The sequence below is a fragment of the Pezoporus wallicus genome, unplaced genomic scaffold, assembly GCF_028554395.1.
Source record: "Pezoporus wallicus isolate ANWC-B61680 ecotype Strahan unplaced genomic scaffold, APGP_CSIRO_Pwel_v1 contig_5261, whole genome shotgun sequence".
Classification (NCBI taxonomy): Eukaryota; Metazoa; Chordata; class Aves; order Psittaciformes; family Psittacidae; genus Pezoporus; species Pezoporus wallicus.
Genome location: NW_026642423.1, coordinates 3,957,547 through 3,972,751, shown reverse-complemented (window position 1 = coordinate 3,972,751; position 15,205 = coordinate 3,957,547). Strand labels below are relative to the sequence as shown.

The 15,205-nt window shown below is 38.5% G+C and overlaps 1 protein-coding gene across 2 annotated transcripts in view; it reads left to right on the top strand.

Moving 5' to 3' along the window:
• The window catches only part of CNTNAP5 (contactin associated protein family member 5), a 298,904-nt gene that overhangs the window by 61,171 nt on the left and 222,528 nt on the right, over positions 1-15,205 (top strand). The window contains exon 2 of one of the 2 annotated variants that reach the window (XM_057430057.1): positions 9,500-9,568. In XM_057430057.1, coding sequence (XP_057286040.1) covers positions 9,500-9,568 — 69 coding nt within the window. Of the gene's footprint in view, positions 1-9,457; positions 9,569-15,205 lie in introns of both variants that reach the window. The other variant, XM_057430056.1, reaches the window with a different exon arrangement.

Below are 15,205 nucleotides of genomic sequence, written 5' to 3'. Positions count from 1 at the left end.
GAGTTCACTATCTGGATCACGACCTCATCCTTCCTAACAATTCTAGGATAGCATTTGAAGGTGATGGATAGGTCATCACTGGGAAAAATGGTGCTGCCATCACGCATATAGTGTGCCCCTCTCTTCTGACTGCTGGCGTCCTCTGTCTCTTATTTGCCAACATCTTCTTGTATACCTGCATAATGTCAGTGGGGGATGAAAGTTTCTCAGAGGGTCAGGAAATATCTTCCACTTCACAAGAAAATTCAATGATGGTGGTGCTGAAGTAAGTCTACAGTCATGGACTAGAACTGTAATGATGTGAAGGCAGAGGACTGTGATCATTTAGTGCTGTGGATCTTGTTCAGAGCATGGGACTGGGGTGTAATGTAGCATAAGATTGTAGCAAAGACATGAGGGTCTTAAAACTGATGACTAAAATCATCATGATTGGTTAAAGAGAAAAAATAAAATTTATGTATAAACTCTGTTGCTTATTTGACAACACATTCAGTCTAAGATATCTATAAGTTTCTTTTCTCCTGTGGCACTAAAAATGCCGCTGTGACTGATGAAGAGAGAATATGCTGCCCTAAGAAATGCCTGGCAGAAAATCTTCATCTATTAATTGACATCAGAGCTGCATTCACCTTGCTTAAGAATGGGAATTTAAAACTTTTTTCAATCCAGCCCCTTGTCTAAACCGTTAACTTGTATAGGAAAGTCTTAAAAATTGGTGTTTTGGGGCTAAATAAGGTGCTTTTGTTGGAGGTTATTGAGATATGATTACTTACCATCCCTAGAAATGACATTACATTTAAATGCAATGCTAGATGGGCACTTATTACGACCTTCATCTCTGTTAATACTTGCTCAAAGCCTGGAAATTGAACATTCCCTCAGCCTTATGTGAGGCACTGAAATTCTCAGAGTTCTAATTGCTTTTCAGTATGCCATCCTGCATGTTATACGATTTGAATAGGTTCTCTTCCAAACAGAAAATATTTAGTGAACCCCATGCTGTTTATGTTTTTAATTAGTTTTATCCATGAGTTTACAAAAAATGCAAAGGAAAAATAAAAGCTGAATTCACTTGACTGTGATTGATTTGAAAGTTCAGGGAACAGCCTCTTGGTTACTGATGGCTTTTAAATTCCTGTGCATTGTGACCTGGGTATGGCTGTGAAATTCATCAGCATTCCTAGCTGCTTCTATTGTTTGCTTAGAGATAGCAGCTGTAAATTTAGATGTGCACAAAATAACCTTACCAGACAAAGATAAGGAATTATCTGAAAGTCTTTTCAATGACTGCCTGTATAAATGAACCCTTTTCCATAGACGTCCATAAGAAAGCCAAAGCAGAATAATTTTGTTTGGGAAAGCTCAGGCCTGGTCAAGTTTCCCATGTGAGGGAGGTTGCCCAACTTCATTGCCCATCTGAAGTGGTGGTTGGGTTAAAAAGAGAGAGAATGGGAATGTGGCATCACACTGATGCAGATTCTCATGGGTCTTGCTTCAAGCTGGGGGGAAACTGTAGCACTGCAGAGAAACTATGTAAACCCATGGCAGGGAGGGTGAAACTAGGTGATCTAGGTGGAAATAGATGATCTTTAAGGTTTCTTCCAACCTAACCATTCTATGAACTCTAGTACTGTGCTGGGGAAGCAGGAGACAAGAACTTATAAAAGGCTAATTCTCCTTTAACTTCCCTTTCTACATTCATCCTGAAATCATGGAAATCGGGGTCAAGTATAAATCATAGAATCATAGAATAGTTAGGGTTGGAAAGGACCTTAAGATCATCTAGTCCCAACCCCCCTGCCATGGGCAAGGACACCTCACACTAAACCATATCACCCAAGGCTTCATCCAACCTGGCCTTGAACACTGCCAGGGATGGAGCATTCGCAGCCTCCCTGGGCAACCCATTCCAGTGCCTCACCATCCTAACAGGAAAGAATTTCCTTCTTATATCCAATCTAAGCTTCCCCTGTTTAAGTTTTAACCCGTTACCCCTTGTCCTGTCACTACAGTAAATCCTCAAAAGGAAACCCACCATGCAAACTGGATTCTTGGTTTTGTTCTCTAAGATACCCTTACTAATACTATGCACCTCCACAAAGGCAGAGTAAGGAGTCTTCACTTAAGAGTCTGCACTTATGTGTCTAGTCGCAGGTGCGATGGTGATAAGCAGTTGGTGTTGAGATGCTCCACTGAAGTTCACAGCAGTGCTGCTGCATGCTGAATTTGAAGGTCAGGTCACTCAAGGTGTGGGGAGTATCATAGATATCTATCTGTATGAAAGACGTCCAGTTTGGAGATATAGTCTGAACTGTGTTCCTGTCTCTGGCTGATTATTAGGTGGTAGAATGCAGCATGGCTCTCCTTAGGTTGCTGAAGCTATTTTTTCCAATGCACCTTATTCTCTTTGAGACAGGTATTTACATTCACATTTAAAAAAAAAAAGTATTTATACAACATCAAAAAAATTGCTTCACCAATGAATTCCTGAACAATGTTGGCACCGAGTAATATCAGCAGAAAATCTGCCTTACCCCATCTGCATTTTAATTTTATGTTAGCAGATACCTATACTGAACCCACTGCAACTGCCTCTAGTCATATCATTCTTGTGGTTGTTCTTCTAATAGTGAGCCTGTCAGGATTGCTGATGGGTGCAGATATAGTAACTTCTGCAATATTCAATGTTCTTTTAATTGTACGTATTATATTTTAAGGCAAATACTCTTCTGGTTTGTTTTGTGGTTTTTTTGGGGTATGTTTTTGGTTTTTTTTTGTTTTTTTGAATCCATGGTTTAATTGATGGAGTCTGAACTATTCCTTCAGTGATGACCTCTGGTGAACAGAGCATTCTTGTAGCAAAGTCTGATGCTTTTGAAGGACATCAAGTTTACATTTTGGTGAGTGGTGCTAAAACTTCTGAAACTTTAAGAGGCAGTCCTGATCTTTGGAATATGTTAGCTACTTCATTTGAAATGTATAAGTAACAAATCTTATGTAGACCAAGACAAAAAGGATGCTTGTGATGCTGTGTAGGCACAGCAAAGGACCCCGTACGTTCTTGGATTGTATTTTCTATAACCTAGCAAAAAATGCTCTGTGCTGGCACAGTCACTTGCCTGTGTTTTCCCTCTACAGAAAGGCAATTTCTGGATACATTGCCTTGCCGTGGATTGAAGGGATTTATACTGTCTGTCTGCTATAAGTATGTTAAATGTCAAAAGGGCAAACTTCAGATATAAAACCTGTTCTGTCTGCTGGGTCAGCTTTGTAGCTGTGTGCTCTTGGGTCAAAGATCAGAGCACTCTTAAATTTGCAGGATCTCACAAATGTGGAAGGAAAAGGCAAACAGGCACGAGAAGCATATTCTGAGTAGAAAATAGTAAGAACCCCTGACAGCTGCTCTTACACCTGCTGGAAGTAAATCATAGCTTTGGACAATATGCTTTTGCAGGTTTCTTCCTTGAAATATAAATGTTGACAAGCCAAGTCATCACAACCTTTTTGATGTAGTCTTTTTTTCTTTCCCATATAGAAATAACAATGATTTCAGTAATTGTTGAAATCTCAGACTGTCCTCTTATTCAGTGGATTTGTGTGATGCATTTGCCATTCATTGGCAATAGCTCATTCCTCTCCTAAAGAAATATGTGATTTAATGAGAAGCATATAGTATAAGCTAGAGTGATGAGTACCTTCATTTTATAGATGGAGACATTATGTCTCATCTAAGTGGCATGGGCTATGACTGAGCCAGAATCTGGGAACATTTACTCCTTAAACATAAGACCATTTTTTCTTTAATTATTTTTTGCTGATAACTAGTTTTGTCTGATGTTCTTTGGTCCTCTCAAAACAAGTATTGCTTGTGTATATTAGTTTACTGGAGCTGCATTGATGGTTATTTGAAATCAATATTTGGGCTTCATAAACCCAAGTGGCACGTGATCACTCTATTCCTTATTTGACTGCTATTTTGTTATTGTGAATAGGAGTTACATGGCAGATATGCTTGTTTCAATAAAAAAATAAGACATGCTATTAAATCAAAGCTTTTTTGAGAGCCCCTGGCGTTATTCAGGATCAAACTTAACTACTTTTTGTGAGACAAGGTTACACATGCAGATTGTACCATAAAAAGACTGCTGCATAAATGCACTGATTGAGTAATACTTTTGTGTTGAGGTTTACAGGCAAATGAAAGAACACATAGGTAATTTACAGTTGTTTAGGAAGAGTTCATTATTAGCTTAACTATTGACATGAAAGGAAAAGAAACCTGTGTTGTTAAGTACTTCCTCTGGTGTCTTATATCTTGAAAACTATGCTGTGCCTTTCAGCTAACAGATGGAGTTCACAGCTGTGGATGTGCATGTAGCCAGTCTCTAGGAGAAAAAAATAAAAAAGAATTTCTCTTTACAGATTTCTTCCCCCCCCCCCCCCCATCTTTCCAAGAATCGTGTAGTAAGATACTCATGGTAGTAGAAACCATTAATATGTGGTATCCTGCTGAGATACTTTGTGTGGGGAACCTTGATATGGAAATAATCCTTCAGCCTCTTTCAAACCTGTAACTGTACTCTCCTTACTACGTTTCCTGTGTCTTCTGTGTATATCTCTTCCTGTACACATGCACCTCATTTGCACTGTAAAGGTGGAACGTTAATTTTCATTGTAAGTCCAAGTATTTATTTCGTGTCTCCTTTACTAAGGAGAACTGTAGCTACAGAAGACAGGAAAAAACAGATGAAGTGGAAGGCATTAGTTGTCACTCCTAGAGCACAGTTAGAAGCATGATACGAAACGAATGGTTTATGTCTTTAAAACAAAGTATGCCATTAAGTGGGTAATGCTAAGAGGAATTTTACCTATCCTATAAATACGAGTGAATCTTTTCAACTTCAAATCCTAGTACGGAGACAATTTACAGTTGTAATCAAAATTATGCACACAATTTAACTTCAGCACCATCTGTAACTCTGCTGGTATTTTAATAACGAATAAAATTATGTCTTGGCAACAGAAATCCCATTTAAATAAAATACCTCTAAGTTCCAAGCAAGGTCTCCAAGAGGAAGCTACAGGAGCTCTGATTTATCCTGAAGTCGCCTTAATGTTTACTACAGAACATATATGTCTACATTTTCAGGTTAGCTATAAAGAAGTTCTTTACTGTGAGGATGGTGAGGCACCGGAACAGCTTGCCCAAAGATGTGTTAAATGCTCCGTCCCTGGCCGTGTTCAAGGCCAGGTTGGGCAAAGCCTTAGGTCACATGGTCTAGAGTGAGATGTCCCTGCCCATGGCAGTGGTGTTGGAACTAGATGACCTTAAGGTCCTTTCTAACCCTAACTATTCTATGATTCTATGATTTAAACAGTAAGCTGTGGACAAGAGGTCTGTGTGATTCTGTGAAGCCCTTCTTAACCTGCCTCTGAAGCTCAGGGTTTGCACAGTATGCCTGCCCTCATTGCACAACGTAGGACTGGTTCAGAGCTATAAGCAAGCTCTAATCCAGGCACTCCTTGCTGACATGCCAAGCTCTTGAAGAGGAGCACTTACAGGAGGCAGTTATCTTCCCTTAAAATAGCTTTTATTACTGATGATGTAGGAGGCATGTTACTTCATTACTGAGTTTGCCTTTTGGACTCCATTGTGCAACCTACCCACAACAGTTTCCAAGTTGTAATTTTCTTTTTCATCTTCTCAAATTCGTGTGTTTTGCAAAAAGAAGGCAATTTTTACTCTGTTGGCATGGGATGCCATGTACCTACACCTCCTCCGGTTGCATTATTGAGTGATTCTAGTCCTGCGTTCCTACTCTGGGTACTGCTCTCTGGTGGTATTTTAACTCTTTAATAGAGTAGCTGCAGCATAAACCACAGTCTTAACTGTGGCTTGCCAAATACTTTCCATTTGCAGTGATATGAGATCATTGGTATAAGTATGGTGCTACTTATCATATTGAAAATAGATCTTGGCTAACAATATACTACCATGTAGAAATACTGCAAATTTCACAGTCAAAGATTCTCTGCTCATTTGTCTCTGTGAGGGTACAGCACTACTAAAAGCTGTTCAAATCTGATCTATGGGAAATCTATGGAGCCTAGGGATTGGCAATCTTTTAACTGATCATATCCTCTTCATCAAAGCTTTCATTAAGGAAATATTACTGACCTTTCTGGATGGCTTTCACAGGCGGAAATCAATGTGTTTTGTACCACTGTCTCTTTAAATGGACAAGTGAAATAGCAGCAGGATAGGTATGTTAACACATCTCAGTCATGGCTGGTACCAACCCTGCCCCTGTTCCAGGGATTGATCCTTTTCAAAGGACAGGGTGAAAAAAACATCAGCGTGATCATGATAGATTTTGGGGGTTTATGAGTTTCTGAATACTTCAGTGTCCACTAATCAGAAATTGTTTAAATTTATATCAGTTGCTGCCACTGAACTTTATCTTAAGCTTGAAGAGAGTTATAAATTGGATCATACTGTGCCTACAAACACTGATGTAAAATATGTACCAGAAGAATAAATAAAGTTGTGCTGAATCTCTGTTTTCTATGCAAACTCAATTTTGATAATGTTAGCTGTGTTTCAGAAGCCTGCTATCATGTCCCACTACTCTGCTTTCGTGAGACCCCACTTGGAGTACTGTGTGCAGTTCTGGTGTCCAGAGGAGACCAGAGGATGGCCACAAGGATGATCAGGGAGCTGAGGCGCCTTCTGTATGAAGACAGGCTGACAAAGTCGGGGCTGTTTGGCCTGGAGAAGAGAAGGCTGTGTGGAGACCTCATAGCAGCCTTCCAGTATCTGAAGGGATGCTGGAGAGGGACTCTTCATCAGGGACTGTAGTGATAGGACAAGGGGTAATGGGTTTAAAACTATAACAAGAGTAGTTCAGGTTAGATATAAGGAAGAAGTTTTTTACTGTTAGGATGGTGAGGCACTGGAACAGGTTGCCCAAAAAAGTGGTAAATGCTCCTTCCCTGGCAGTATTCAAGGCCAGGTTGGACAGAGCCTTGGGTGACATGGTCTAGTTTGAGGTGTCCCTGTCCATGGCAGTGGGGTTGGAACTAGGTCATCTTAAGGTCTTTTCCAACCCTAACCTTTCTATGATTTTATGAAATCTTGTCTCTCTAGGACTTGGATATATTTTTCTAAGGTTTGGGTTTTTTTTTTCATATTTGTCACAGGTGTTGAAGGCCATCAAGAAACATAGAGCTTTATCAGATATTTTGGCAAAAGGCGTTTTCTGAAGTTCACTAGTTTATGGAATATTAGCTAAAGCTATTATCTGGCATGTTTTAGAGGAGCCTGAGAGTTTTGGTGTCTAAATCTCACTTGGATGCTCTTGAAGTAATAGTTCTATTTCTTTTAAATTTTATATTTGTTTTAAATTTAAGTACAGAGGAAAAGAGGTTTCATTGTATTTATTTAGAGGGCAATTAAAGCTACAAGGAAGGAGTAAACAACAGTAAACCAAACAGCTTCATAATAAGTTAGTTTCTCTATTTTTATTTTTTTGATTCATCTAAAAATAAAAAGAATGAATAAAAATCAGAAAAATCAAGTTGCCTATGGGTAAATATTTTTTTCATTTCAGAAGCAACATTCCTGATGACAGTTCTAATATTGAGCATAAAACTGTAAATGCTATCCTTAATTGCCTATTTCTCAGAAGTTGGCACAGTCAAGGTCAGCACCCATTTCTCAAATGAAAGTGAACATCTGTATTGTTACATGATTTGCATGAAGAAGATGGCTTATACGTTCAATTAGACACTTTTTAAAATCTTATTTTCTAATTATCAGGTCAGAAGTAAACATAGGAAAAAAACAACTGTCTGGCAAATGCTTTTCTTTCTGAGTGTCCAGATGTTTTAAATGATTCTGTAGACTAGAATTTTTTTTTTGTTAGAAAAAATGTTTTCAATAGTCACTTAATGCAGTTGACATAAAGAAGGGGATTTTTTGTTCTGACAGGCAAACTGTCAAGGCAAAAGGAGTAGTTTCAGAAACTAGGAATCTGGGAGCACCTGCAATAAAGGTCTGTTTCTGTTACACCAAATGAGGGAGATAAAGTCTCTTGAAATGAGTGAGCTGGGATTATATGGTAAGAATTAGGATATATTGGTTTTGCTTTTGTTTTTTCAGTGGGTCTTCTCTGACCTTGTGCAAGCACAAAATGTTTCTTCCCTTTGTTGTCTGCAACCACCACAAAAGGAAATATGATAATAATAGCCTTTCTTAGAGAGTTTTATAATCTTGAGAGGTGTGTTGGGTGTTTTTTTAAATTCTGCCTTCTCAGGGAAGCAGGGTCTATGGGATGATTCTCACTGTTTGTTCACATCTTACTTTTTTGAGCCCTGTGGTCTATTTTGGCTACATTTTTTAAAGGTAGAACAATCTGAAATCTGTACAGTTTCTATGGGTAGTGTTTCTGACAAGGGACGCATATGCTGAATATGATCTGAATTGTTGTGCATGCTCTAGCTGACCAATGCATCCTATGCACTTTACTATACTACATATTTCTATATGTAGAAATTTCATTTGTCATATAAAAGCTGTGTCATGTCCTGCACAGTGCAGGACACTGGTGCCTGAGATCCTGCTAACCTGCAGGACTTTCTAGTAATTAGATCGTGTTTGCTTCATGGGAGATTCAGTTAAAAATGAGAGGGTTTTTTTATTCCCTTATGAAATTCCTCACTATGTTTTTGAGTGTGTATATGACAGTGTTGTAATGAACAAACTTACATTACCAAATTCTATCCTTATTCAGACATTATGGGCTCAAAAATCCAACTTGGGTGTTAAGCTACCCCATCTGTCGTCAGATGAGGATGTGAAAGTAAGAGGGGAAGGACATAGCAGACTACTCATTTGAGCTAACAGAAGTAATTTGGCCATGTATGTCTGTGTGAGCTCGGGGAAGAAATTAAGGAAGGGTTCAGATTTTATAATTGCAGTGCAGCATAGGGCTCTTGTGAAGCTTGGTACATGCGTTTTACGCGTTGCAAAAGGCCAGGTGGCATATCCCTGTGTTCCTGCTCTGTGGGGAGACTTTACTAAACATATTGCCTGGGGCATTCTCTAAAGTCTGCCAGATCATTACTATATTCTTCCAGTGGCTTTTCCAAGGAAAGTCACTACCCTCTAACTGGAGGGGAAATCATAAAATTTCATTCACTGAAAGGAAAACATTTTCCAGCTTTTCAAGTATTCAGTGACTTGTCAACAGCTCCCAATGTGTTGCCATCCCACCAGACTGGCATTCTGGAGGGTAAGTTTCAGTCTTGCATATAAATTCAAGCACAAGTGTGCCTTTCTGAAGTCTCTGTCTGCTAAGTCGAAACAAACACCACCTTGAAATAACACAAGTTAGCATATTTGTTGCTCATGTGATGACATCTGTATGTTTTGTTTCTTGCCTTTTTTTTTTTTTAGATAACTGTGATGATCCATTGGTATCTTCCTTACCTTCAACAGCCCTTACAAGTTCCTCTGAGCTCTTCAGTACTCACAGTCCCAGCTTTGCAAAGCTCAACAGGAGAGATGGTAAGAATGCAGTATGAAATGCCTAAACTGTTCTTTTTAATCACTTTTACGAAGAATAACCTTTTATGCTGTTTGTCTGCAGTGCACTCAGAGTGAAGTTGAACAGAGACATTAATTTGTGCTTTTGAGAGAGCTCTGTTAAGGAGCAATTCCTTTCTTTGTTATAGAAAACTTCCATTAAATTTGAAACTCTCCATGTCTTTTGTACAAGCATCCTAAAGGAAGTTCACATAGTCTTTTTGCGTTCGAAGAGTTCCCATAATCTTTAAGACTTGAAGGTCATTAGGTTTGAGGCTATATTCTAAAATGTGGGTGTTTGTAATTTGTAAAAGCTAGTATCAACTAGATATTGAAGTTCCAGTGAAATTCAGTGATAACACAGTTCTCCAGATCTAGTGAAAATGAATGAAGAAAACTTTGCAGATGTTTGCAGTGAAGAATATTTAAGGCCCAGATAATGAGTTCACGTGCAATGTGAAACTTTCTAGGATCAAACTTTGTACTAGAAAAGAGAAGTTGGCAGTACCTAGGACGTCATTTGACACTGTGCTGCAAATTTATGTTGATGGCTCCCATCTTATTCCCAAGTTAGAGCCTCTGAAAGAGGAAAGCCCTGTATTACTACATTACATGTGATTTTAATGATAAGAAACAATAGAAAGTATACTACTAGAAAAGATATTTTAATTTGGAAAAAAAAAAAAAGATAATTTACCTATTTAAACAATCCCTGAAATGTCTGTTTTAATCAAAGACTGATTGATAAATCAGCAAAGCCAGCAAAAAGACTCTCTCAGATACTTGGCACTAATGATAAGGAAGTTGCTAGGTCATTAGAAAAGTATTAAATGGAAATTACTATATCATATTTAAACTCCTGAACCGGAGTTCTTCAGCAAGGAAAAAGTCATACAGTAGTTGTTCAACATTATGTAAGTTATAAATGTTGAGCCCTGTCTTTGTCTCCAACTGCTAGCTGGGACAGTGAGTAGACATGCTTATGTGATTTTGCAAATGTCTGTAATGACTCATTTTAACTGCAGGAAAGAGGAAGAGATTCAAAGTCAATATTACTGCAAGTCAAGCTCTAGCTTGACAATATCTATCTTACTACCCCGACTTTTGTAGAAATGCATGGATGTAGTGCCAGCAGAATTAATATGGTACCTGATCCTGGGTTGGAGGAGCAATGGTAGATGGTGACTGAAGGAACTGGCATTGGAACGCAAACAGTAGATACAGTGCTGCAATTAACAGTGCCTCCAGGTAGAAACCCAGGTAAATATATTCGTTAATATAAATAGGAATGCAGCAAGTGAAGATGAATTTATAAAATACATTCCAGACCTATATCAATAGGAAGTTGTAATTCATCATGTTGATTCAGTAATAGGTAACATTAACAAGGCTGTTGTTTAGAAAAAGGCCTGCAGCAGTGAAATGTGCCATAAACCATAAAATAAAACCAAACCAAAAAAACCCAAACAAACAAAGAAAACCCCTGATCTCCCCAAAACCAACCAACACCCCCCCCCCCCCAAAAAAAAAAAAAAAACACAGAACAATCAACGACAAAAAAAAACCAAAACACACAAAGAACCCTAAAGGAGAAAAAAGGAAAAAAAGGCAAAAGAACCCCAAACCAACCCAAAACCCTACACACATTACCCATGAGTAAAGCTTTATGTGAACTGCTGAAAGCATTCAATTAAAATGATGAGAAATCTGTATGGCAATAGTAAAATAGTATAATTCTGATAAATATAATCCTGAGGTGTGAAATATATTACTTAGACGAGCGGGATTAACTGGCACTTTTGTTTACAGTAAATGATAATGAAAAATAATAAGAAAATTGCTACAATATGACTCTATAAACTAAGCTTTTTCATTTCTCTGTTAACTCTCGGCCTTAGCAGTCAGTACAGGCAACTATATATGGGAATATAAAATGTATACAATGTTAAAAAGAATTTGTTTTATGGCCAGGAATTGTTTGATCTGGGCATTAAAGTAAAATTGTGCAGCAGGAAAGCACTTAGTTGCAGCAGGAAGTCCGAGAGTTTGTAGCACAATACAAAGCCGGTTGAGCTGTTTGCAAGGCACTATAGAGTGGGAACAGGCATTCCCTTTGCTTTGTATTAATAAACCAAAAATAAGTATGGGTATCCTGAGCAGCCCTGTGAAACATCAAGGACCACTGACTGCATAACACTTGGCTTCAGTGCAGTTTTTGGAACAATTATGGCAAAATGTACAAATGGTCTGAAAAAGAAAAAAAATATTTGATCATATTTCTTGAAGTTATATGGATCTCCAACTGAGAAACCATCTGATCTTTATTCTTATATTTCTAGCATTATGATTTGTTGCCATGGAGAATGAGCAATGTATCAGATACCTCTGGTAGTTTCTCCACTAGGGCATTTTATCCACATCATGTAGAACCTCTCCCCTGAAATGATCCACAGAAAATGTGAAATATATGAACCATGAGCAATGATGGCACATGACAATGCACAGAATCCTATCAATGCTAGTGGGAATCTATTGGGAAGAAAGTGAAATTGTATGTCCCTCAGACATGATGTTGTAAAGTGCCAAATGTGTATTCACTTTACTGGGCATCTACTCTCTCTTTTGTCCTTGTGAGAAAGGCAATGTGGCATCTTCATGCATTAGTACTTTCCAGTTAACCTAAAATCAAATGTACAGATTTGTTGGGTGTAATCAGAGCCACATTTTGTCTGTTTTATGCTTATGCCACACTATTAATAAAAGATGTGTGGTCCTGCTTAATTTTCTTGTGCTCAACTGCAGGAAAAGAGTGTCAAGGTTATGCTTGTATCTGTTCAAAGGAGTTTGATGTCCTGTAAGTATTGTCTTAAGTAGCCTTCGCATCCTACATTCTTGTCTCTTGTCTTGGGCCTGCCCTGACAGATATTCCCCAGCATTAGCACAGCTCATGGGCAGAGAAGCAAATGGCTGTAAATGAGCTACTACACTCCAGATGTGCTTTTTTGCTACTTAATAAAAGAAGTATGTGGTGGGGTGTTGACACACTATAAAGAATCATGTGCATAAAAAAAACATGCAGATTGTGCTGAAAAAAAGATGCCATTTGTGCCACCTGTTCTGTATAACAGAGAAAATATGGAGGAAAAAGAATATTTCTTGATTTTTGGCACTCACAGCAGTATGGTGAGGATTTGAGATACCCTCAGAAGCAGGCAGAAGTTATGTGTTTGCTTTACTAGCAGAAATGAGAGAGGCCCAAAGGAAAATCTTTAGTTCTGTTCTCAGTCACAAAGACAATGCAGCTTTGCTGTTGCTGGGAATTTAACTGCCATTCTTAGAAGTCAGTAGAGTTACTGTCCATCTGTGGAAATGGTAATGGTGGAAGGTTTGGGAGGGGGAAATGCAGTGGGTTTTTACCCCCCGTGGGAAGAGGTGTATGAAGCATCTGCAGTTCTGAAAAGACATGATCTGTCAGAGATAAGGTCTCTCTTGCAAGACCAGTGTCTGAAAAAGTGATACTATGAGCAGGTGTCACAGCTATGTCATGTAGTTCTCATATCTAAAGAGTGACACTCCCAACAGACAGATGTGCTCATGTGAAGAGATAGGCAGTTCATAAATGCCATGTAATCTGTGATTTCTTAGCTTAAACGCACTAGAGAGCTCTCAAATTTCCATTCAATGTGTATTGTTTGTTTGATTGACTTCAACAATATAAACCTGTTGTGCCATGTTCAAACTGGAAATTAAAAGTGCTTTGTAAAGCCAAATACTTTTGTGGAAAGCTTCTCACCTTTCTACCATTTCTGGCAGCAGAAGGGAGAGAGCATAAATTACATAGAATAGATGCTAGTTATGATGTTTAATGAGTGACTGGAAAGTACCTGTGATAATAAGCCTGGCTTAAGAACTTGGTTATAAACTAGCATAAGGAAAGCAAAAGTATTTTTTGGTTTTGTTTGGGTTTTTTGTTTGTTTGTTTTTTTTAAATGGGAAATTCATCACACAAATCACCTGTTATAAGTGATTTTCCTCCATCTCCCATCTCATTGTTGCTGTTTATGTTGCACAAAGACAATTGAGGAAAGATGAAAATGCCCGCATTTCTTTGAATATTTATGAAAACATCTATAACAAGCTCTGTGGAGCATTTAAGGGAACAACTTCATGCCACAGACCTGCCAGAATTTCTGAAGTTAATTTCTATTTCCCACCAGTTCCTGGCCTAAAACTGTAAACAAGGCAACAACTATTGTGTTCAGAGTCTATTGCAAATCGTAGAATTGGGTTTGGAAGGAGCATTTAAGGTATATAGCTCCAACCCCCCTGGTGTGGACAGCTACACTTTCCACTAGACTGGATGTTGGATGTTATAATCCAAAAGAAGTTTCTCCATTGGCTCTTGTGAATATTAGCCACAATTCCGTGTAGGAGAAATATGCAGATTGTTGTCTTTGAACGGTTATATGGTTTGTTTCTTAAAAGCATGGCAGAAATATTCTTTATATGGAACATAAGACTGGGGGGGGGAGGGGAGAGTGTGTGTAAGAATAAATGTTAGGATTTTTAACAGGAAGCTATAGTGAACTATATAAAACCATAGTTTTATGTAAACTATATAGGTATGAAGTTAAAAGAGAGCTATGAAGTAGTGAGAGAAGAATCGAGTGAAGAAATTCCTAATGTTCTCAGTAGGTCTTTCATTTCATGCTCATATCTTAATAAAATGTAAAAAATTAAAATTCTGACACCTAATAGGCAAAGGAATTTCAGTTGAGAGTTATAAAATACAATGTCGTCCACAAAAATCAAGAATTTTCTTAAAGGGTAAAGTTACTGAAATTGAGTTTTTTGATATAAACCACATTTATCGATCTTTCAACTCAGTTTACTCTGATAAACTGCTCATGGAGCATCTTTGAGATGGATCAGTTAATAAGATTAAAATATTAAAGCAAATCCAGATATTTATAATCAAAGTTTAGTAATTCTTTTTGTTTGGAGATGCATATTTAGAATCATAGTTTGCATGAGGAATTTTTAATGCTTTACATGAAGTGCAAGGTCCTACACCTGGGTCGGAGCAATCCCAGGCACAGCTGAAGATTGTGCAGAGAAGTGATTCAGGGCAGCCCTGCAGAGGAGGATTTGAGGGTGTTGATCGGTGAGAAACTGAACATGAGCCAGCAGTGTACGCTCACAGCCCAGAAAGCCAACCATATCCTGGCTGCATCAAAAGGAGTGTGACCAGCAAGTCAGAAGATGTGATCCTACCCCTCTACTCTGCTCTCAGGAGACCTCACTTGGAGTACTGTGTACAGTTCCGGTGTCTTCAACATAAGAAGGAAATGGAGCCATTAGAGCAGGCCAGAGAGGGGCCGGAAGGATGACTGGGGGACTTCCTATACAAAAACAGGCTGAGAAGCTTGGGACTGTTCTGCCTGGAGAAGAGAAGCTGTGTGGAGACCTCCTGGCAGCCTTCCAGTATCTGAAGGGGGGTCTACAAGGATGCCAGAGAGGGGTTTTTCATCAGGGACTGTAGCGCTAGGACAACAGGTAATTAGTTTAAACAGGGGAAATTCAGAGTAGATATAAGGAAGAAGTTCTTTACTGTGAGGG